Source organism: Rhopilema esculentum, chromosome 15 (assembly GCF_057945365.1).
Source record: "Rhopilema esculentum isolate cy_ngs chromosome 15, ASM5794536v1, whole genome shotgun sequence".
Lineage (NCBI taxonomy): Eukaryota > Metazoa > Cnidaria > Scyphozoa > Rhizostomeae > Rhizostomatidae > Rhopilema > Rhopilema esculentum.
In genome coordinates this window covers 5,288,763-5,313,418 of record NC_142829.1, presented here as the reverse complement: position 1 = coordinate 5,313,418, position 24,656 = coordinate 5,288,763, and the positions used below count along the sequence as shown (strand labels likewise).

The 24,656-nt window shown below is 36.4% G+C and overlaps 4 protein-coding genes across 6 annotated transcripts in view; 2 read left to right on the top strand and 2 right to left on the bottom strand.

Moving 5' to 3' along the window:
• Positions 1-1,873, top strand: part of LOC135685668 (isoaspartyl peptidase/L-asparaginase) — an 8,023-nt gene extending 6,150 nt beyond the window's left edge. For all 3 annotated transcript variants that reach the window (XM_065201668.1, XM_065201669.2, XM_065201667.2), the window contains exon 6: positions 27-1,873. In XM_065201668.1, the coding sequence (XP_065057740.1) occupies positions 27-263 (237 nt within the window). In that variant the 3' untranslated portion in view covers positions 264-1,873. The remainder of the gene's footprint in view (positions 1-26) is intronic.
• LOC135685670 (dimethyladenosine transferase 1, mitochondrial) overlaps positions 1-2,116 on the bottom strand; it is a 19,291-nt gene extending 17,175 nt beyond the window's left edge. Inside the window, exon 1 of the mRNA XM_065201671.2 lies at positions 1,970-2,116. The gene's annotated coding sequence lies outside the window, so the exon portion shown is untranslated. The remainder of the gene's footprint in view (positions 1-1,969) is intronic.
• LOC135685669 (isoaspartyl peptidase/L-asparaginase) lies at positions 2,024-16,323 on the top strand. The gene is made up of 6 exons (XM_065201670.2): positions 2,024-2,160; positions 3,309-3,446; positions 6,007-6,154; positions 7,187-7,576; positions 9,383-9,519; positions 10,439-16,323. The coding sequence occupies exons 2-6, from the start codon at positions 3,330-3,332 to the stop codon at positions 10,664-10,666; spliced, it is 1,020 nt and encodes a 339-aa protein (XP_065057742.1). The 5' UTR covers positions 2,024-2,160; positions 3,309-3,329; the 3' UTR covers positions 10,667-16,323.
• LOC135685196 (uncharacterized) lies at positions 15,306-24,656 on the bottom strand. Its single transcript, XM_065201037.2, has 5 exons — positions 24,330-24,656; positions 22,202-22,301; positions 18,774-19,061; positions 18,253-18,428; positions 15,306-16,479 (listed from the first exon to the last, which is right to left on the bottom strand). Exons 1-5 carry the CDS (start codon positions 24,555-24,557, stop codon positions 16,177-16,179), a joined length of 1,095 nt encoding a protein of 364 aa, XP_065057109.1. The 5' UTR covers positions 24,558-24,656; the 3' UTR covers positions 15,306-16,176.

The following is a 24,656-nucleotide window of genomic DNA, read 5'->3' as shown; positions in this document are numbered from 1 at the left end:
AACATTGCCCATTTGGTGCGTTTTAGGCAGTTTACTACATGGAGAATGGGGATGATGCACAAACAGCAGCAGAGAAAGCAATAAAATACCTTGGAAATGAGACCGATGGGAGGGGTGGTATCATTTGCATCAGCAATAAAGGTGATATTGGATTCTCCTTTTCAACTTTCAGAATGGGATGGGCTTTTATTGCTAATGACAAAATCAAATTTGGAATTGACCATGGAGACAAATTTGAAACAAGCTTAGAGGAGGAAATATAGAGGAAGTCTCTATCAAATGGAGCATTGCCATTTCTGGTTGATAGAATTTAAAAATTTTGCTCTTTGAAAAGTATTTGGACTTTTTAAAAAAATGCTGCCCAGAAATTTTGACCGGGATTACCCAGAATATTCTGAGGCTATCAAAACAATTAAATTTCTTATATTAACATTTAATAGATAATATATATTCTAGTGATTTTATGGTCACTTTCTATAATATCTCAATGGGAAAGCTTTGAACGTTTTTGAAATAAAAAACAAGATATTTAATAATATAGACTTGTGAGTTTATGGTTTCTTTGTATAAAATCTCAGTGGCCAAGCTGTACATTTGTGAAATATGTAACATGGATATTCTATGTAATATCTCCATATGACATGTTATAAACTTTTATTGTGCCTGCATTATTTTTAGATATAGTGTCTGACACTTCCTGATATAATCTTCACATTTCGTGTTCAAATGTGTTGAGTAGTAATCTCAAGTTTATGGATGCAATTAAACCTACACAACCAATAAAACATTGGTTTAATGTGATCCTAAAATTTTCAAACTCAAAGATTACTGCATTTTGATATTACATAATGCATTATTTTTTTATACAAACAGTTTTATAACAGCAAGAGCTTCAAAATTTGCTCAAAAGTTGAAAACAAAATAAAAACAAGCTGAGGCTGAGCTTACTGTAAAATATTTCAAAAACAAAGATTTTTCGCCATGTTTGGGTGCTTTTTCAAGGAATATTCAAACATGGCAGCAAATGAAGGTTGTCTCCACACTTTGTTGGCAAAAGAGGCCTGAACACCTCCTCCCTAGAGCCGTAAGCTAGCAATTACACTGCTTATAACCTATAAACTTAAGAACAAATTAAGAACAATCCAGCCTCTGATTTTCGAAAAAATTAAGAACAACCAGCCTGAACACAAATTTACTGGTTCTTATAAAAAAATGTACTGTGATTCATCCTGTACTTTGGGAATTTTTGGCACATATTTTTCAAGTTCAGGTGATTTGAAAATTTGTGCACATCTTCAATTTTGCAAGCAATTAGGAAAAACTGGCTACAATTTATGGCAAGTAAAAATCCTAGAATGCATACTGACTTGAAGGTTTGGAAGATACCAAGCTCCAGTGGTGCCATGGGGCCGGGATCAGCCCCCCTTGATAAAATTCAGAGAGATTCTGAGGGGGCTCATGCCCCCTCTAAAAAGTTAGTTCATATTTGGTTGGACGAATTCTGTGTTGGCAACCCTCTATTATAATGTAGGTTTCTTATGAATGAGTTTCTTATCAGTCGGATTGTCATTGAATAGTTTGAATGATTCCTACACACAAAAGAGAATCTTTAACACAATTGCAAGTACATTGGGTGTGATGAGCGTATGGCCTCGTGGGCAGCCTCCTTCCTAACTTTTAACAGTGTCCTTCAGTATTTCATTTTTCCTTGCTGACAATTTTATGTAAAATATGCTTTTTAAATCTTTTAATCGTTTATGTTAGCACTATCGTATCACTTGTAATTATCTAAAATATACTGGTAATGAAATGTTGAAAATGTTGAATGTTGTTTTAGGACGGCACCCTTGCCAAGCTCCTATTCGCTGAATTCTAAATTCCCTTATTAGAATTACATGGTTTGACTTCTTGAGAAGAAATTAACTAGAACTGTTTAAATCGTTTAATGAAGTATTCTTTCGTAACTTACCTCAACAAATTAGATCTTCTGGTGAGGAACATCTCAGTCACTGGATGGCAGTCAGTCGAACACCGTACCCATGTGCATCTTAAAATTGTTGTTGTTTGTTGTGTCCACGTGACAACAGTTCTGTAATTGATTGCAACTTTGCATCGTTCGACATCAAAAGTTTACAGTGATCAGTGTGTTAAACTTGAAAGGTTAGTTTAATTTTTCCAAGTGGGCATATGACTATGGAAGTGACAGAATATCTTTTTGTTTGCGGAATATCTTTTTTGCACTCCAACCTGTCCCATAGAAAATCCTAAAAAGAATTCCCTGTTAAGAACTCATTATTATCTCCCTGTTAAGAATTCCCTGTTAATCGGATTTTGACCCCTCATGCTTGCACTGCAATAGATTTACTTTTAGTATTTGCATTGTTCTCAACTACCTCTTCATGTTATGTTCAGATACAAGTTGTGTATTCTTTACGCTGTTATCTTTATATATCCAACCATATAAAAAGTAATCAAAAACAGGGCACCAAAACACATGGGAGTACCCCCTTCTGCCCCCCTCTGGTCAGGGGCAAAGGGATGCAGCTTCTCCCTTTCCTCCTTTTGACCCTCTTACCTCCTTGTGCAACATTGCTGTGCTTAGAAAAATAATCAATTTAAGAATAGTCTATTCCTTAGTTGTTCCGGCTAATTAGAAATTGGCTAAACTTCATGCACCCTTCACTCCCCAGGGAGGGGGGGGGGTACTCCCATTAAGGCTTGACAGGGGGGTCCAGTCAATTTGAGGGTCTCACCAAATGGCCACCAAATGGCCACCAAATGGCTCAGTTTTGATAATAACACAAGGGCTAAGTTTAGCTTGCCATTTATTATGAACAATGAACAAGATTTTATCTTCTTTCTCAAATCAACAACAGTCAGTAGAAAAGAAATTTGTCAAAGAAGGACCAGGCTTGCACAAAGAAATGGATGCTACCAAGGACATAATATCAGATCCGTCCTTATGCTACCATTTGAAGGTTATTGTCAACAAAACTACCATTTGAGGGTAATTTTTCAACATTTCAGCTTTGACCCTGACTGGGCCCACCTGTTAGGCCATAATGGGAGCTAACCCCTCCCCCAGGCTCCACTCTTCCTCAAAGAAAAAGTATTTAGTGGTTAAAGTATTTAGCAACTTTTCCTTCGAGGACAATTGGAGGCTAGTAAAAACCAGGATAGTAAAGGTTTGCAGGAGTTGCAAAATGAAGAGAAGTAAAGGGGTATTAAGCTTCAGTATATGGATATCTGCAAATCTTTTGCTCCCTTGTACAGGGCTTGCTCATAGCTAATTTTTTCCTAATTTCAAGGTTTTGAAAAATAGCAAAGGCATGAAACCATGCATAATTGTTCATGGAGGTGCAAGTAATATTGCAGATATTTTTGTTGAAAGATCCAAGTCTGGTACACAAGTTGCTGCTAAGGCAGGATACGCAGTTCTTAAAGGGGTATGTACTCAAATTTACAGAACAAGTAAATGAAAATGTAATGCCATCAGCTGAAATAGTGGGCTCCATCTATAGCTGGTAAAGTTTTTTGTCACTAGCCATCCTTCAAGACAGTTTTCAGAACTTTTGACGCCTGCAGCTGTTTCTATGGTTGTTGACTTCAGTGGCGGATCCAGCCAAAAATCTGACTACCGCCGAAATGAGATAGAGGGTTGACCACACCCTTTAGACCACACCCATTTCTTGGTCACACCCGGTTTTCTAAAATGATTATTGCTTTCTATAATTTCTTATGTAGACCATTTTCAAGAGACAAGCGGTGCTTTACTGAAATTTCATGTATCCTTACAACTACCCTGGGTACCAGAGCCGCAAAAATTAAAATTTTAATTTTTGCGGCTCTGGTACCCAGGGTACCTTACAACAAGCTTGAGAAGAAATAAATAATCTTATTCAATATTTTGAGAATGGATATTCTAAAAAAATTTACGGCATTTAGCCGAGGAACACCATCGAATTAGAAAAAAGATACATTTGGCATAATTTTGAAGTGTCGCCTAAAACTCGCATTTAGTCGCACAATTACTTATGAAAATCAGACCTGTTGGAAATTATAAGTTTAAAAAGCTAGATAAAATTTGCAATTATTGAGAGCAACTTTTGTTAAACAAAGATTCATACTTTTGGCGAATATTGTGGGCCTGACTTTTAATCCTGATGCCTTCTTAAATTTTAGAATATTTGAGTCTTAATATTCTTTTAAAATTTATTCCTACGAATAGTTGTGTATTGTACAAAATAATTGGTCACATCGGCTTTGAAGTTACAGTTTGCCCACTTGCAGAATATGTAGGCATCCCCCCATCTTTCTGTAACGTTTGAGCCGTGCTGAGCGGCAGTACTATTCAACCCCCCATCTGAGCGGTAGTCAACTCGGTTGTTCATTGGTTGTCAACAAAATTTGGATGCATCCCCCCAGGTTGGCAGTGATTTCTGATGATTTGATTGGTTTAGGCAGGCTGACTACCGCTCAGTGCAGCTCAAATCCGCTCTACACCGACACAACCCCCCTAGTTAGCAAGCCATGATTTCATCATCCCCCCATGCTAGCCTTCTATTTGCGAACATGTGGCTCGGCAATTGGCACGCAATTTCCATAGCGATAAGGACTAAAAAATATTTCTGTCTCTGTGGAAATTTCAGGCATGTTCCTAGGAAGAAAGGCTTGGTTTGCAGCGCGATCAAATATTTTCAATAATTAAATATGGTTTAATTAAAGTAGTAGGATAAACATGAAAATGATCCTTGTTTCTATAATTTTTTGAATAATCTGACTACCGCTCGAGCGGTAATGGCGGTAGTCTGGATCCGCCACTGGACTTCTACCATAAATTTCCTTTTTAGTCCCCCTCTTAATTAAGCCCTCCCTCTTATTTACCCCCCTTTCCAGAAGGAAAAATTTAATTAGCCCCCCTCTCAATTTAGCCCCCCCCCTTCCCAATTTTCACTGATGCTGAAATAAGTAAACTTGACAAAAAACCAAAATTTCCATTTTATTCATTGGCCATGAAATACTTTGCATCAAACCAAAATTCACACCATGTCTCTTCCAGCCAAGACAGCTCTGAAAACAAGGATTTAATGTGCATTAATCATGGGCCATGTGAGAGCCTTTTCCCAAAATTATAGGCTGTTGGTACTCCGAGGGATGAAGTCGACATTTTTGAATGCTCGGTTTCAGAAGGCTTGATATTTTGCTTACCGTATTCTCTTTTGTATTCCTGCTGCAGGATTAAACATCTCAATTCATTGCAAGGTAGTGTTATTAGAGAGGCAGGATTAAATTTTTCAATGTGATTTTAGAATGCAGGCTTGAATTGTCAACCTGTTCTCCTGGGTTTTGGTGCTAAAACACTGCATGGAAATTCTTGCTTGCTTGCTTGTGTTTTTGTTTGCTTATTTCCTTGGGCTGGTTTCCTTGAATGCCTATATACTTGAATACTAGATAACATGCTAGCTTGTATGTGTGCTTGCTTGATTGCATGTGCCTTTGCTTGCTTACTTGCTTACTTGCTTAAGTCCTTATTGCCCAAGTGCTTATGTGCTTCATGGCTTGCTTATGCATTTGCTTACTTTTGTCCTTATATATCTCTGTGCTTGATTATGTGCTTATTTACTCCCTTGTTTCCTTGTGTGCTTGCTTGATTGCCTCTGTTCTTGATCACTTGATGTTTGCTTACTCCCTCGTGTGTTTGCCTTGTTGTTTCCTTGAATGCAAAGACTTGTTTGCTTGTTTGCATGTTTGATGTTTCCTTGTTTCCTTGTTTCCTTGTTTGCATGTTTGCTTGTTTGCTTGTTTGCTTGTTTGCTTGTTTCCTTTCCTCTATGCATTAGCTACTATTCGGTTTGTTTTTAATAGCTCACTTGCATGATCTTTTCTCTTGTATTTTGGTTAATTTGTTTGTGTGTTGTTATATGTTTAACTTTTTGTAGAATATTTACAAAATATGTAGCTAATCAATATAATCTTATTGTGAAGCCAAAATATTTGTTCGATTAGGGTGGTTCTGCGCTTGATGCTGTCTGTGCAGCTGTGACGTCACTCGAGGACAATCCTGCCTTTGATGCTGGCCATGGTTCTTGCCTCACAGAAGAAGGAACTGTTGAAATGGATGCATTTATTATGGATGGTGAGACACTGAGAGTTGGTAAGTGAAAATATGAAAAAAAAAGCCTATTGCTACATTCCTATAGGTTGGGTAGCATCTACCTCTTTTTCTACTTTACATGGAGTACTTGAAGTAGTCTGTCCCCTCCGTGATTGGCTAATTGAAAGCCTCGCCCTGATAGCGTCTTCCTCTCTCTTTTTAGCATCTGTCATTAGTTATTGAGGGTGAACATGAAAAGGGCCTAATCTTTATATCATCGAAACTGACTTTAGACGTTTAACACCAGAACAAAATTCACAGCAACTCGCTGAGGCAGAGTACGCTGTGGTGGCTCTACGTTCTGATTGGTTATTTGTGCATCAAACCAACGTCGCATGGATACCGTGGCCATGAAAAGAGATTCTGAGAACAATCTGGAACACACCATAGTCAATTGAAAAAGGTTTTTCAATTGACTATTAATAATAATAATAATAATGATACATTATTTATACAGGGTAATTCAATCAGCTAAACCCATGCTCGTATAAAGAGAAGCCCTGTCTAAAATTAAAAAAACATTGGAAAACACTTAGAAGGGGAAGTTACAACTAAGTAATAAAAATGCGTTAAAAATAGACAATGTCATTTATAAGTTATATGATTATTATACAAGTTTAATCCTTAAGATGTTCCTTCAAAGCATGAATTAAATCTATAGATAGACTGTTATATAGCAGTTATTCTTTCATCACCTTTGATGCTATAGTGCTACAATTTTGTCTGTCTATGGATTTAATATGTCTAGTTGTCTTGGGTTTTGGCTGTTAAAAATATGACTAGTTGTCCCGAACTGCACTTTTATATAAGTACAGCTAAACTGCGTATCTATCGTTAGATAAAAAGGGATGATGTAGCATAGTGTTTACTGTGCTAGATTCTCCCTTTTTGTCAAACTCTTCTCGTCACATCAATAAGTGTTGAAAATAGGTTGAATTATCAATGGTGTACGTCCGCTCCCACATACCCGTATAAACCTTGATACATCGCTTTCATGTATGTATTGTAAAAAACAGACTTTTTTATATATAGGTGCTGTTGGAGCTGTCACTGATATCGCCAATCCTGTACAGTTATCCAAGAAGATTCTTGAGAACACGCCTCATTGCATGCTAGTCGGACAGGGTGCAAGTAAATTTGCCAAAAAAGTGGGACATCCAGTTTTATCAGACCCTACTGAATTGATTGTTGAAGAAAGTGTTTTGAAAGCAAAATTGGATGCCAGGGTCAAGTTTCACCATAATGTTAAGACATATTTCAATAACATAATCCACTCAAAGGATATGCAAGAATTAGAAGAAATAGCAAGCAAGATGGCAAGAGCAGAAGATATAGACCCCAAAAATGGGAGTGTTGGCCATGATACTGTTGGTGCGGTTGCAATTGATGGAAGTGGAAGAATAGCTTGTGCTACATCCACAGGTATAGAGAGATATGAGATGTCTAGAGTAAATTTTAGTTACTCTCGTTGAATATTAAAGATTCAAACTTTGGGAAGCGCAGTTTGATGATGAAACTTATAACCAGTACCACGGTGAAAAAAGACAAAGTCCTTTCAACTTGAATCCATTTGACAATTTCTTGTTACATTTCAGTAGACGGATGGGCGTCAATAAATATTTTTTTAGAAAACTGTTGTCACTAAGGATGGTTTTAATCTTAGAGAGTTCATTATGGAAATTTTCATACGAAGAGCAGATGACTCTAGATGATGATGAAATTGACTCTAGCTAGAGTCGAAACGTTTATCTAATGGATGTGTCTAATTAACGGATTTGTGAATTTTTTACTGGACTGTCTAATTTTTTACTGGACATCGGATTTTCACGATGTACTGATTTCGTAAATGTAACAAGGAATTGTCGAATGGATTCTACTAAAATGTAACAAGGAATTGTCGAATGGATTCAAGCTAAAAGAACTAGATGTCTTTTTTGTCGTGGTACTGATTATAAGTTTGAATATCAAAAGAGTTATGAAAAATTACTTTGTTATCCTCTCCATACAAACAGTAATGTTGTTGACAGTCGACATAACACGAGAAAACAATCGCTGAGAATCAATGCATTTTATCTTTCTTCGCTTTATTAAAGGTTCTAATTGAGTTCTAATGTGTGGGGTCACAAAAACCTATTTTTGGAATTTTGAAATTTTACCACAACAAAAAAGAGCTCTGTGAAATACTTCAAAATATGCAAAATTTGGAAAAAGACTCAAAAACCGGGTAAGAGATTTGGAATTTGCTAACGGATCAATGTTACTTTGGCTTTGTTCATGAAGTTATGAACAGAGACCAAATTACAGAGGTTTGATGGAACAAGAGCCTGTGCTCATCTGGCCATATCTCTGCCAATTTGTAACAACTGATTCTGCATATTTAGATTTCTTTCACTATGGTCTTTCAGGTTATGGAATCAAAATTCAAAATTTTTGATCCCTTAAGTGATGAATTTTGACGTCATCACTTAAGAAATCTTTATTGGAGGAGACTCGGCGAACTCCGATTTGAGTTCTTCGAGCCTCCTCGTAGCATCGATGTCGCTGTGCACCCTCTCAGCCCTTCCCAAATTCACTTTTGCATTGCCCTCAGTCTTTCCTGTAAAAAACTGATGGGAATGGGCGTGTGGGGGTTGATATAGTCTTTTTTTGATGTATTGCTGTCATGAACGAGTTGGAATAGCCAATAGAATAGAAATAAATCTCTAGTCAGAGCGTAATGAGCTGTGCATGCACGGCGAGCCTCGATGCGGAGAGGAGGCGATGAAGAACTCTATTGCTGCTATTAAGATGAAGGCCAAATTACGAAAAACCGTTGCACCTTGCAAGATGAGTTATGCAGTTACCTAAGTTTCTCCATTATTTAAGTTTATTTACTTCCAATCACGACCAATGCCAGCTAAAGAAAACAAATTTTCTTTTGACAAGTAGCTAGAATCCTTAACGAATCTATAAATAAGGCGTCCATTAACTCGCTGCTAAATACGTCCAAAATATTTTGTTTTTCCATGTGCCTTTCACGCCAAAATTTAAAACTTATTCACAAAAATGTTGCTCTATAGTCAAGACTTGAGAAGAGGGAGTAATTTCCTAACTTTTGTATTATGAAGCCTTCTGCAAAATCACATTTTTATTCTTTCCCACGTCTATTCGGTTCAATTTGTTCTTTTATTCTATTCACAGTTTTTCCATTATTCTTAAATGATTAGCTCTCCACTTACGTTTGTTTAGGAGGAATCCCCGGTAAATGGGTTGGCCGTGTTGGTGATACCCCCCTAACTGGTTGCGGTGGTTATGCGAATCGATTTGGTGGTGCTTCTTCCACTGGCCACGGAGAATCAATAACCAAAACTACCATCTGCAGACAAGTAAGATTTAAATTTTGTTTTCCTTTTCTATATATTTTTCTACAGAAAAGCCAAAAATCGCAGTTACGACCCTGGTTTGGCTCAAGGAAAGTGCATTCTTTTCAAAACGTTATAGCTCGAGTTTGAAGAATATAAAAACTTGCAATTCTCTTGAAGGCAACTCTGTGATTCACAAATAAGCGAACTCAAGAAAACACGACGAAAGAGTATAGTTTTGCTCAGATGGTGTCATTTTATTGAAAATAGGTCGTAGAAATGTTAGATAAATATTGAGCATTTAAGTGTGATTCGTATGTTCTTCACTTTAAAAATGTAGCAAAACATTTTATTTTTGCGTAATTGTCTATAAAAGATCTTGAGCTAGCTGATACCTTTTTGTTAGTCCCATTTATCTCACATCATAAAATCATTCAAAACATCTCCATCATCCTATCTACATGCCACACTAATAACAATACTGCTATTAGCTTGCAACAGACCATTATATTTAAATTTGTTATCATTCTAAAATTCCCAATATCTTATATTAAAACATAAGATAATCGTGGTAGCGGCTTACAACCGTCCTGTTCTATACGCCAAAGCGTGTACATAACTGCCCATACCGCATTAAGTACTTTATGACAGACCGTTAAACAGTAATTTTAATCTCTAGAATCCTCTAGGATATACTATCAATGACATGTCTTGCGTTAGACATATCAATTAGAATTCTTTCATTGATACCTGAATTATGCTGTTGACGTTCAATCTCCAAGTAGCACTAAATTATACGAAAATTTGCTATCGTTTCCCCACTAGATTTTCTTGTTGTCGTTGTATCGAATTCTTTAATTATTTGCAATATTATTTCATATTTGCGTCAGTTTATATGTCATAACTTATAAAAAAGTGACAGATTTGGTTTGGTGCATTTTAGGCAGTTTACTACATGGAGAACGGTGATGATGCACAAACAGCAGCAGAGAAAGCAATAAAATACCTTGGAAATGAGACAGACGGGAGAGGTGGTATCATTTGCATCAGCAATAAAGGTGATATTGGATTCTCCTTTTCAACTTTCAGAATGGGATGGGCTTTCATTGCTGATGACAAAATCAAATTTGGAATTGACCATGGAGACCAATTTGAAGCAAGCTTAAACTAGAGAATATACGCTACTATCAAATGGAGCATCGCAATTTTTTAAAAAAAAATTGATTTAATCAAATCAGTAATTCAAAGAAATTCAAAATTACGAAGTTGGAATTTTTGCGAAAAATCTGTTTGACTGCTTAAAGATTTTGCTTTTAACGCTTCGTAGATTCACAAAACTTACCTGATGGTGTGAGGCGGCTGTTTCTCCATATGTCGAAAAATATCCAGTATACGTATATATATATATATATTTATATACATATAAATATGAATTTTGGAAATTGTCGGAAATTCAAACATAATCAATTTTTTATATATTTTTAGTGTTTTATAAAGTATTGAGTTAAGAATTTGTTTTGTCTTAGTGAATGACATTTGGATACCAGAATTCGTTTTCTTGGGTCTTAAAGTGCGGAGATGCACTGTACAAGATGTCTACCTAAGGCTTAACCCTCTTCTTTCACAGCCTGCTCCCCGACCGGTTTTTTTATAATTCATCTCAAACTTGCATTAATGTTTCAACACATCTACCATATCGTCTTATATAACAATTTCTGAAAAGTGTTCAGGCACCTTGTGCGAATGTACTCTTGACATATACCAATGCTCAAAACATGTCTTTATTCCTTTTTTATACCACAATTTCAATAATGTACCACTTCAATACTGTACCACTTTCAATTACGAAATATGAAGATAAGCACGGATCCGAAGAAACTTTGTTGAACAAAACAAAATAGTTCTGTATCGTACATTCAAAAATGCATTTTAAGTAGTTTCTAAAAGAATAGAATATCGCTTAGAAAAATAAAAATGATGGATTCGTTGTCTAGTTAAGTTCATCTAGATAACAGTCGTTGAGAATATATGGCCCGAGCAGCCCGAGCAGCCCGAGCAGCCCGAGCAGCCCGAGCAGCCCGAGCAGCCCGAGCAGCCCGAGCAGCCCGAGCAGCCCGAGCAGCCCGAGCACTAAAATTATGTCCTTTGCAGCTGATTCTACCTTATTCTACCTTATTCTACCAACCATGATTTGGTGCACTACACTACTGTACTTTTCATAAATAGAATAATTTGCATCATTTAGCAATTTAATTTTGTAAACTGGGAATATGTATCGAAATTATAAAGGGTGTAGTCCAGTGTGCAGACTATGACCTGTACACGCGCGAGGTATTTCTATTAAATTACTGCCAAAAACACCGCTTCTACCCAATATAATAGGTAGAATCAGATTTGCTCGCAAAAGGCGTGCTTATTAATGCCAAAAACTAGCCAATTTCTAGTTTTGCTATTGATTTTGCAAAATTTTGCCTCGACATATTCTGCAGACTCCTATACACATATTTTCCGGGGATGTTATGCTATAAAAAGGAGACGGGAGCCCTAACGCAAAATACAGCTGTTTTGTTTTCTTTTTTTATAAAAACCTAACATCTTGTGGAGCCTTTTTGTTCTCATTTTCTTGAATATTTTGAGTCCCGGGTGTTCTTATTTTCGTTCTTGTTTCAACATTGCTATTTCTACAACTATATACTATGCATTTTTTCTCAGTATTTTTGAGTATCGTTGTAGCGGCTGTATCATCAAACTGCACAACAATGATAATCAGGAAAGTCACTATTGAGAGAGAGGTTGGGGGTAGAGAGGGGGCGTTAAGATCGTTCAGGAGTTTAGTGAAGGCGGTCGCCATCGTTGGCGGCAAAAAATTGCAAAGAAGACGTTCCAGGGATGGTCGGAAAATGTATGGAAAATGTAAACTCTTTGAAAATCCTAGACAATACCTATAAGCTTTATTCTAATTATGGCCCCAACGCCGTTGCGATGTAGGCCTGTTTGGTTTTTCTACGAATTTGCCGGATTGAAAACCATCCTCTGCAATACATTGTGTCGATTCAACACATCTATATACATATTATTGTCAGCCCTTCCAGCCCTTTAGATCTGTGTATCGGAACAAGCCCAGGATATAACTACACAACACCATGGCGGTACCATGGTTGCCGCCAAAGGGGAAACACTTTTGAATTTTGATGCTTCCAGTTTGCTAGAAAATGCACTTTTTGAAGCAATTTTCAATAACGCAAGCTTTCTCTGAAATAAATATCTATTGAATGAAAGCTATTTGATGGTTTTAATCAACTTTCTGTTGTCGTTCTTTAATGTTTTAGCTTATGCAACATAATTTTCTTCAGATTGGGACATAATTTCTCAGCTTTTTCTTCCTACCAATTTTTAGCATTTCAGTAAATCAAAACTCTTTCATCATCAAAACTCTTTGTACCCTCCCAATAGTTTTATGAAATGATCCCTAATCTGAATTGTTGTTCAGTGCATCAAAGTTAGTAAGAAAAAAGAAGTGGTATGTTGCAAGCTGATTCTTGTTCTCTTCGAAGCGATTTATCGTGGATTGTTATACAGTGTCCGCCATTAGTACCTATTGCTGTGTTCTTTTATGTAAATTGTCCTCGTTTGGTAGCTATTTGGCTAGGGAGCCCCTATGGCGTGAGGATTCATTTTGGCGCCCCTGATATTTGATCGGCAGAGGGACAATTGCCCCTTTGTCCCCCTGCCAGCACGCCACTGGTACGAATTTGCCGTAAGGCTTTTGAGTTAAGGATAAATTCGACATTTTGGTACCCTGTCCGTCCGTCACCATTCTGGCCATTTCTATGATTTTAATATTTCGTTATCCCGTTGTGAAGTGTTGCTGTTGCTGTTGGTTCAACTGCTGGGAATCACTATCAATCTCTACATTACGTCAACTATCACTATCCAGAGTGATTGGTGCTTCAAAATGTCCGTTTTCTTGAAAAGATTCTTGAAGCTTACATGTGCAGCTGTTAGTTTATCATGGGTCGGAAGCCAAGGCTTGCTTTTATACCACCTCAAATTTGGGAAAAGCAAAGTACCAATAGAAGCAATGTCATCAGAAGCAATTCCTTTAACTACACGCAAGTCAAGGGAGGGCCTAGTCGACGCTGTCCGGCGCTTGTACAGCTTGGATTACAGCAAAGAAAGAATGAATTTCTTTGTTGAAAATGCAACATTCGAGGATCCTGCAGTTTTTCTCTGTGGCAAAGCAACCATCGCTTCAGGTTTTTCCAAGATGGAATCTTTATTCAAAGAAAGTGAAGGCCTTAAATTTGACATTATCCACGGCGATAAAGTGATCGCGATCGATCAGGTTCAGCGATATACCTTACCAGGAGATATCAGCTTCGAGCTCCCATCTATTATTTATTTGTACCTTGAAGGCGAGCCTGGCAACGAAAAAATCGTACGGCAAGTAGAAGAATGGTATAGCAAGCCAATTATCGGTCAAGAGGCACCATATTTTGCAAACTTAGGTTTTGTCGCTAGCCAGTTTCGAAAAATTCATGGCTTACCTTTCAAATATGTTTGAAACTCTTGATTCGTTGTATCGATACTGCTCGCGTGATATCATGTTATTAGCGAATTAAACACCTTTATAATGCACATCACATTGTTATTCTGAAACACATTTCAATTAATTGATAATTACCTGGGTTGACTTCAAATCAGTCTGTTTTACGTCTATTACTTTTTCATATTTTTTGACATACTGTACAGATAATGGTCATAATTCACTCTTTCTCAAAATGATAAATGATATGATAATAGTTGATAATTTTCCTCTTGTCAATACTCATTTCTTTTAAACAAAACTGTTTGTAACTTGCCGAGATGGAAATTGAGTATTGTTGAGCAGGCAAAAAGATTGAGCAATAAATTTATACCACTTGTGATCTCATTTCAGCAGTTGTCCCTGAATTTGTCAACAATTGAGCTATTTTTAAACAACTTTGGCTATAAGTTAGAAATCTGAAAATTATTGTATGTTGTCAACATAATAGCAAATCACAGATGGTCCTATTCCTGAAATATATTAGGTTTCTTTAAAAGGGTATATAATAGATTGCCCAGTAAAATGAGTTTTGTCCGAATTGGGGCTTTATGGTATGGCTGGGCACCTGAAGGGGCAAGTTGAGTGGCCACGTAAAATTAAAGAAAAGGTATATTGTTGAGGTAAAGGTAACAATGGACAAATATGATGTCATCTTATTAAAACAATAGGCTTAAAATTTAGATAATTAAATAGTCCTTTATTTGTTAAAAATCTTAAAACGGCTAAAATGAATGTTAATGCTATGAAGTCTGTTTAAACTAAAAGCAATTTTAAAGAAATAGGTTTTCAAATTTTTGTTAAAAATATTCAAATTTGGAGATGTTTTAACATTGATGATGTTTTAACATAAAATAATAAATATATGATGCAAAACATTGACCATTAAACATTTTGTAAAGATGGCACATAACTGATAAACTGGTTTAGTGACAGCCTACACACAATTAAAGTTGTATGCCCCCTTCCTACAATACTGATGAAAAACATAAATTTTTTTGAATGTCTTGGACTAAACGACAAGATATCTTGATTGGCAATACTAATCTACACCCCCCTAGAACCACATTACTTGCATACACAATAGCTCTACCTAACTAGTAACATGGGGATGTATCCCCACTGTGTATTAAATGCTCAAGATATAAATACCCATAATTTGAGCTTTCTTTTGACAGATAAATCAGTGAAGCAGATCAGAAACTGATAATAGAAACAGACTGGGTTTGTGTTGGAGCTATAATTACAACAAAATCTTTAAATGATCTGGCCTTGCTGTACAGTTGTGTAAAAGCAGGCACAAACATTCAGATATGCATAAAAATTATAACAATAGATCGGCAGGATTAAGAGCAGCTGGAATTTCTAATACAGGCCTCTCAATGAAAGGCCTGTCAGATAGGAGTGTGTCAGGTGTCATTGTAAGCTGAACAAAGAGAGCCTTCACATTCCCTCTAGTGCATTATCTTTAAGCAGCAGGAAATCTGTTGTCATAAAATGACTAGATGTCATAATAAAAAAAACAGAAATATGATGTCATTTCTGATATTACAAAATGCAACTAAATGGCCACTGGTATAAAGGTAAGTTTAGGCGATCAGTCAAGCCTGTTGGACTTTGGACAAACTTGACAATGAAATCTCCCAAAGGGTTGTCAATGACAGGCCTACTTATGAACACACAAAATGTTCTTGTCCTCAGAAAATCTACCTCCACATCAGAAACCCCAAGTGCTCACATTTAAAAATTATCAAAACTGCAAATGCTCCTTTTTCCAACCATTGAAGGATATCAGCAAATTGTGATCCTTTGTTTACTTTCATTAAAAGCTGAAATTTAGTGCTTTTTGTGCCTTTTAATTACAATAATAAGACTAGCCTGCAAAATAAGATAACAGTAGGGATTGCATCATCAAGATGATTGGTTTACCAAATGAACTGCTACCATATGTCTACCTGCCAGTGATCAAACATTGCCTTACCTGAAACACTACAAAAAAGTCTAGAGTAATGCTAATAATAAAAGAAAGCAGTATACTAATAACAACCCATTGTACAGAACTGTTTTTAAATCTGTTCTTTTTCCACAAGGGGTGTTTATAAAAGAAGTGGCTGCTCATCAAGTTGCTTCTTTTTGCATGGCAGAGGCTCAGCCTCAGCTGCTTCATTAACACTCACGGTGTCATCAAGCTCATACTTTGCATCTGATGGCTTAGATCTTGGCTTCCTGCAACAACATGCCCAGCATGATGCAAAAATTAGGATGCCAAACAAGATGACAGAAAGACAGAATGCAGCACGTGTTGCAACTGGAAGTTTGTGGAACCAGTTGCAAAAGTGACGCATCCAGCGTTTTGGGCCATGATGATGACGGTGATGGTGACGTTTGCCATGTCCATGCTAGGCAAAACAAATAGAATTTAATGCAATAACAAAGTTAGATTAAAAAGTAAGTGCCAGGAAAGGCATAGAAAACAAAAAGCAAGAAATACAAAATCTCATGTTGATCAATTCTAATTGTCTTATTCTAAAAAACAATAAGGAAGAAAAGGCAATCCTCATTAATCAAATCCTCATTAAAGCAACCAATTTTTTTATTTAAAAAACAAGGTAACTTGTCTGTTATGAATATTTCAATTTACTGGTCTGTTAACACAGACTGCTATAAAACCAGCCCTCTACAACCAGCCTGGTCAAAAGACGTATAGCAGGGGAGCAGTAGACAACGGACCCCGCTGTTTGAATTTTTATATGTGAGCTGTGAATTGCTCCCCTCATTTGCTGAGGCGAGCTAAATCAGTAACACATAGAATGTACTTTAAAGACAATCAACAGATGACTTAATAACCCCCTTTAGTATCTGTCGGTTGCCTTTAATAGCCTCAGTCAGGAGTATGCTGTTTTACTTAACTTTCAATTTGTATTTGCTTTAACCGTGACTAAGGCACCCCCTTTACTTGAAGTATTCAAAAGAACAGACTCTTTCAGTTTTATGTAAACCTGGCACAACACAAAACAATTATCTTGCAAAACAATCTTTTTGTTGCAAAGAATTTGAAAATGGCTTTGAAAAACAAATTTTGAAACAAACTTAAGTTATACGTCTAGCACTCTTCAGAGAATAAAACGTCAGAACATAAATGGAAAACTCTACGCAGTTTCGATCGAAATAGGCCAATCAGAAAACGGGAGCACATGACTGTTAAAGTTATCCAATCAGTGCCGCTTTCCTATTGAAAATGTTACCAACGGAGTCCTAAGGTGAAAATGAACTCACTTATGTCTACACAAAAGCGTTTGATCATGTTTATATAGTAGATAGATTCACAAACTGCTAGATGGAACAATGATCAGGCTTTGCCAATAATGCAAAACATGTTGCCGTTATAGTTTTTCACCAAATCTGGGTTTTTCAGTAAATGTTGCTGGATAGTGGAATTCCATGTTTTGGTTGTCGTTTTTGATCTGCAAGAGGGAGTACCTTGTTCTCTTTGAAGGATAGTTTTGTTTCTATTGCTGGAAGGGACCTGCTGTCTTATTATATCCCCAATCTACACTTCCTACCAATTTCTTCGACTTTCCTTCCAAAATTATTCCTGTTTTCTTAAGATTGAAAGGTTCTAATCGCTACAAACGTACCTTTCGGTCAACTACCCTTTTCCAAATAGATCAAAGTTTTTGCCTATCATAACAAAAACCGCCCAACAAGCAAAAAGTTGATTGCAAAAAATGCAATGACGGGAGAAATCACTGTTACAAAAATAAACCAATTAACCCTTGTACGTTTTCAGGTTCTCGGAATAGGCAAATGAATGGAAATTTTAGGGGGGGAATTCTACCTTCATGTTCTGTTTAGGAGAGCAATTCATAGCTCGCCTCAAACGGCCAGGCCTGTAGACAGCTCTCCTAGTAGTTTCTTGATGAGCTGTTTGTAGATAAAAAAGTATGTGTAGCTCCCCTCCAGCATTTTAGGAGAATATGGGGGGAAGTAAGAGGTGTGGCTCTCCTCAAATTGCCAGGCCTCCTCTAAAAGCTGCACTGAACAAGATCATGTGACTTTTCTGTGATTGTCACACAACAAGCCTGAAATTCTGAAGAAAATTCAAAGTTTGAGTTCATAACACAATTGTAGGATAAACAAGATTACAAAATGATTACAAAACATGTATTAACCTTGCCCTTATTGTCTTTGTCATCATCATCATCATCATCATCATCACCATCTCTTCCACTCCACTTGTCCTCATCTTTGTTCTGTCCAGTCTCAAACATTGGTGGTCTAGGATGCCTATGTTTCCATCTTTTCATTTCCTCTCTTGAAATATGAAATGGCACCTTAGGCAAACGCCCTAGAAGACATATGATTTTTACAACATAATTCAAAGTATGCTGGATATGTTATCAAACGAATACACTGACAATGAAACCTCTATATAGTCCAAAATATATATGTATATAAAACATAAGGTTCTCATAGTTTTCATTTTCACCAGTTATGATTTTCTGAAAGTTAAGGAATAGCATTTTTCATAAGTCTATATTATTCTTATTACAATTAAAATGACACATATCTTTATAAATATTTTTATCATACTGATATTCCACATACTTTCATAAGTGATAAAACAAATTACCTGAAAAACCAATAGCTAGGAGACATAAAAAGATGGAAATGAACATCTAAGAAAATTCACCTCTGCAGGCCCAAAGATGTTTGTCTTTGTTTCTTGCATGCTTGTGAATATTGCTTTCGGAGATTTTAACAATATTCAGGGTTCTCTTGCTTTCGTTAATATTATCACCTAATTCAAGAACAATTTCTTTCACTTCTATTTGATCAACTTCATCATCTTCAACTTCAACAATCTCTTCTTGGAATGAAAAGATCTTAACTCCATTGGCATTGGTTGATTCCGAAACGATTGCTCGAACTTGGATCATTGCTGGCTTCCTTGTCACTTTGCCATCAGAAAAGACTTCCTCTGCATAAGAATTTACATATATACCATGAGTACACTATGAGTACATTAAAGGGATTACTCAATGGTCAACTGCTGTTGACTGTTATAAACAATCTGTTCATGGAGTATCTTTTAAACTTTAAAAATAAAAAAGAGCCAGAAAAACTTATGAACAACGATTAGCTACAGATTGAAATTCAAAGTGATCCTATTAGCCTTTGGTGCCATTGGTCTGGTCTTGCATTTATAAGAATGTATTTTGAAAACTTTCTTGTTTCTGACAACAAGCCAAATTCACAAGAGTTCTAGGTTCCTATTTTTTTTAAAAAAACTAGGCTAAAGTCTATAGGGGAATAAAAAGCCTTGTGGCTTGACTTCTAGGGGAAAGTGTCCAGATTATTTGTGGTGTGCTGCATTTGATTTGAAAAATACACACAATGGATAATGGACTTAAACGTGACAAAATGGTTTTCAGAAATATATAACTAGGATTTTCCACTGTCCTTCTAGCTTGGGCGCAGACTTGACTGGTTTTCGCAGAGATGAATTTAGTTGAATGGAAAATTTAGGGTTTTTCTCCCAATAGAGTCTACGAATCAGCAACAGAAACTGTGTCCACTGATGTTAGCATTCTAAAACGATCATCCATGCGTGACGCATTGCTAAAGGCGCAAGCAAGTTTTGGGAAGGAAAAGTTTGGATGCGTGGTTAATTTTTTCATCACACTGCTATTTGTGTTGACAGTGGTTTTCAATGTTAGCAGTCGAACAAAAGATGTATTACTTTGACAAGACAAATCCATATGGAAAAACTATTTCCTTCAAACAACAAAGCTATTACCATAATCGACTTGAGGGGATGAAAGCACACCTTCTTGAAGTGTGAACTGCCATGCATGGCGGCAAAAAGGAAGGCCTACTGATTGCTATGGAAAATGCTGTCATATGTTTAGCTATCAAGTAAGTTTGCCTGATTGTAAATACTTTGTAAGTTTTAATCTAAGATGGCAATTTTGACTTTATACGTGTTTGCTTCATGAACTGAATGCTACAAATAATTCAATGTCTTCCTGTGGCTAGGGTAAAGGGAGCCTGTGCCTTATTTTCATTTGTAAGTCGCATCGTGAGTTTCCCTTGGCTTGCAAGCTCCATACACTACAGGTTTGGGAAACCTTGTAATAATACTGAGAACAGAAATCAACAAGACTGGATATTGAAGTTGTTTGGAAAGACTCTAATGTTGGGCTGTTGGGGCACTGTAATGAATGTCTTGGCAATCCCTAAGCCTCATTGAAACGCTCTCAACATTTCACTGAACATTGCTCAACATTTGTAGAGTGCAAATGGTGAGAGCATTTTAACACCCTGCTCAGTGAGGTTATAGGAACGTTATTATGTGGCAAGAATTGCAATGGTTCCTATCATATGCTGTGACTTTCCATCGTTGGTGTACGCTTTGACGAATCTTATTTAACGTGCAGAGAACACGGAGCCAGTGAGAGAGACAGTGTGTTGCCTGTGTACTTCTGATGTGAACTGAACTGAACTAACATACAAATTAACATACTTATATACAAAATAAATGTGCTGAGTAATGATGTGTTGTGATGATGTAATGATGATGCCATTAGGAAGGAATGATCTAGACTTGGAAAGAAATCAGCATGACATAGATGTGTGAACATGTGTACAATTGTGAAGGGAATGTCTTTCTGGTATGTGATGCTGTAAGGAAAAATCGTGGTGCTGGCATGATCGATGAATGAGTGCAAATATGGCCTTTTTTACAATATTGAAATCACTACAAGGTTGAGTGGTGTTGAGTGGTGTTCAGTGATGTTTAGTGGAGTTTGAACAGATTCAAAAATGTTCAGCGTGTCAACTCAACATTTCTATTGTTAAAGGTGCTGTTGAGAGATGTTGAGAGCGTTTCAACACCCCATACAACAATGTTCAGTCAGCGCAAGCGCACTAGACTTTGATTTTGCGCGCCAAAGAAAGGCTTCAAGGCGTCAAGATCTCAGATCAGACCAGGAGGTTGAGAGAAGTTGAATTTTATAAATCGCAATAGCACACCATGACCAACGCTTAGAAACAGTTGGCAGTGAAAGCAAATCGGATGAGATAGCAATTCATAGCAAGTTGCAAGACCAAATTCCTGACCTTAGGATATCATCAGGCAGCTACTGTTAAAGCGAAAGAGTAACCAAAGTTCATCTTCCAAAACACCATACCTAATCAGCGGATTCCCTTGTCTTGGATCTCTGAGAGTCAGAAACTCATCGCTCAACGAATGTTGAGTCGAATTGTTGAGGGCGTTTTAACACCCTTTTTCAACATCACTAAACGTCACTAAACATCACTATACAAATGTTGAGCGATGTTCAGTGAAATGTTCAGAGCATTCTAACAGGACTTTAGAAAAAACTTGAAAGAGATTTCTTTGATCAAATGATCAAATGAAGCAATTCCAAGGAAGCAGGAAGCTTAACTAAAGTCCTTTTGGACATATTTCTGGCTCCAAATGCCACTAATCTTCCTCATGCAGGCTTTTCTTTTGCCATTTTCATTTCACAATAACAATGGGAAAAATTTCTACCAATCAGGAATGGTTCCCAGAACCTGTGCCCTCGGTCACAGTTTTTCTCACTGATTCATAGACTCTACTGGGAGAGAAACACTGCATTTTCCAATCAACTAAATTTCCAATCAACTAGATTTATCACTGGGAAAACCAGACGAGTCTGCACGAATGCTACTATTCTTCAAGCTTTCTATTAAACATATCCCATACAATTTGTGTCCCAAAAGAGCCTAAGATAGAGGCAATATCTATTAAGAGTACACACCACAAACAACTGTAGTTTGATAATTTAGTTAAACTTCTTTTACATAATTTTCATAAAATATTTTTTGGCAATCTTGCTGTGCTCTTAGAAATCCAAGGGATACTGTGTTGAACAGGTATGTCATGTTTTAAGCTGAAGCTTTTGTTAGAGTGCTAATCAGCAATAAAGAGGTAAAAACCTAGAAACCCAACCAGGCAAGTCAAAAATTGAATACTCAAGATTATATTTTAAAATAAATTGGCAAATTGTATTATTTCATCAAGTTTTGGCCATATGGGCAGAGAAGTGTAGGGCAAATACTGAAACTTCTTACCAACAATTGTGCGAATGTGAACAGATGTGACAACGGAGTGGTCAATCTTTTGCCCATTTATGTGAACTCCACCTTTAACAATATGAACCCTCAAGCTTACCTAAATGAAAAATATAACCAAGGTTAAATAAAAATTTCTACCTGAAAGTGTAGAAAAAATTTATACGCCTTGAAAAAGAAAAGAAAAGTGTTCAAGAATTATTCAAGATCAAAGTTGATAAACATTTGTGGCTCTTCAATGAGCTTCACTTACTATTATTCAAAATTTCAAAGGAAATGAGTCAAGAGAAAATTGATTTGGAATTGATTTCTAAACCTGATTTGCAAACTGGTCACATGATAGCCAACTGAGATAATTATAAATTAATCATGAGTCAGCAATTCTAGTCCACAATTCTAGTCAACAAAATAATTTAACAAAAAGGATACTGTTTTCAGGTCCTGTTGCCATTACTCTGTTTCTGTATGAAAACGGATTCAAGTGAATCTGTTTTAGATTTTGAGTTTCTTTAATACGCTCAAAAATGGTGTCATTGGATACCAAACAAAAGTTATTCAAAAATGTTGTTCAAAGTGGAGTCATTCGAAACAGAATCATTTGAATACGCGTAGTTAACAGCGAAGACAAGAAGCATTCAAAAACTGAGTCATTCAATCTCAGTGTAAAAAAGAGCTCGAGCAAAGTATATGAACGGACAAATATGGAGTAATGGAAACAGCCACGCTATTGTTTTGACCAAGACAGAATGGCCTGAGAAAATACGTTCAAAAAAATAAATACAAAAAGAACTGAGAGTGAGAACGGAGACACACAAAAACAGAGCAATCAAAACTGAGCCTAATGGAACGAGGTAAAGAGTTAAAATGCCTTCAGGAATGCCATCAATATAACCCACACAAAGAAATTAAAAATTACTTTAGAGAAAATAAACAAGAAATTAAAAGAAACAAATGAGAAAAAGAATAGTAATTCAATACGTGGAACTGCGTGTGCGATGGAAAGCACGCGTTGGGAGTTTTAGGCGTGCACGTGCAACTGCACGCCTAATATTACCAGCACTGCATCAAGCAGGTTTTAAATAAAATCCAAAAATCATAGATATGTACAAATTAAAATGACCTGCACATACCAGAACTGTATAAAGCAAACTGCCACAGAAAAGACCATTATTCTTAAACTAAAATATTTTAAAGATTTAATTCTTACCTTTTAATTACATTTGAAAAATTGAATAGTGTTCACATGAATTTTATCAATGTAAGTGCCAAAGCTAGCATCATTCAAAAGTACATAGTACTTCCTTCACAGGCTTGTGCTCGTGTTTCTGATTGGCCTATCTTAGTCCACAACTATATTTCCTAGCATAGAGTTTTCAACCTGAGTTCTGGCATTTTATTATCTGAAGAGTCTCATAGGAAAAGCTTTAGTTTACTCAATGTTTTCTTTTTTCAAAGCCATTTGATCTAAATTTTGTACCATCAAAATATAGTAGCATTCAAAACTTTTCCTTTTATTACAGGAAATTTCCCAAAAATACAATTATTACAGAGAATTTAAAAAAACTATGGGTAACTTTAGCTATTATATATGATAAAACTGAATTGGTACTATATAATTGAATTATCTATTGGCAACTGAGAAACACTTGTGAATCATTTATGATATGCTAAATAGCATTGATTTGGGAACAGAGCTGTTCACCTGCCGTGAGGGCTCTCGCTACATTTTGCACTTTCGTTTGCATAACAACACAAATTGCTTAGGCTACAGAATTAAGGGCCTGCAGAATGCATGATATTGCTATATTTGATTTCTATTCTGAATTAAGCACCAATCAGTTTATTTGGCGAATTTAGTTTCTTGAGATGCGTTACAAAACAACCGTCATGCTTCCCCTTTATTGGTGCAAAACCTAGATAACATCGTAATTTTAACTAGATAACCTAGATAACACTTAAAAAAACTACTTAAGTTACTTCCATCATGAAACGCGGTTCTTTCACTTTCTGGTCATTGAGGACTTTGCACGGAAGCAATAACAGAAACAGATGACGCATGAAATCTTTCCATGCGTCATTCTAAAATGGAAAGATTTAAATCTAGCCAAATTAAAGCATATATAGCGACCTTCATTGTACTCTTTTCATTCCCTTCACTACTAGAGCTCTTCCTTGTGACATCTATTGAAATTGTCTCGTTCTTTGGAGTTTCCATTTTCTTCAAGTCGATCTTCCAGCCATGCTGAAAGTGTCTGAAGTCTTCGTGATGCCTCCCGTGATGATCCAAGCCATGCCTTGCATCACAAAGAATCATGTAAGTAGCCAATATGGCTTGAAAAACAAGAACAAACTTCATTTTTTACCAGCTAAAGCTCGGTACAAAATTTTCCTTTAGATAAAAGCTAGCGCTTCTGCTGTTGTTGAAAAGTTTCTTTCGAGTAAGGACAAATTGCCG

What these genes read in the sequence shown, in the direction of transcription:
- LOC135685669 (XM_065201670.2), top strand. Translation starts at nt 3,330, where the DNA reads ATGAAACCATGCATAATTGTTCATGGAGGTGCAAGTAATATTGCAGAT. An exon ending in GATACGCAGTTCTTAAAGGG is followed by an intron (nt 3,447 to 6,006) that starts GTATGTACTCAA and finishes TTGTTCGATTAG; the next exon opens with GGTGGTTCTGCGCTTGATGC. An exon ending in AAACTACCATCTGCAGACAA is followed by an intron (nt 9,520 to 10,438) that starts GTAAGATTTAAA and finishes GGTGCATTTTAG; the next exon opens with GCAGTTTACTACATGGAGAA.
- LOC135685196 (XM_065201037.2), bottom strand. Translation starts at nt 24,557, where the DNA reads ATGAAGTTTGTTCTTGTTTTTCAAGCCATATTGGCTACTTACATGATT. An exon ending in TCACATTCGCACAATTGTTG is followed by an intron (nt 19,062 to 22,201) that starts GTAAGAAGTTTC and finishes ATTCTTATGCAG; the next exon opens with AGGAAGTCTTTTCTGATGGC. An exon ending in ACAAAGACAATAAGGGCAAG is followed by an intron (nt 16,480 to 18,252) that starts GTTAATACATGT and finishes TGTTTTGCCTAG; the next exon opens with CATGGACATGGCAAACGTCA.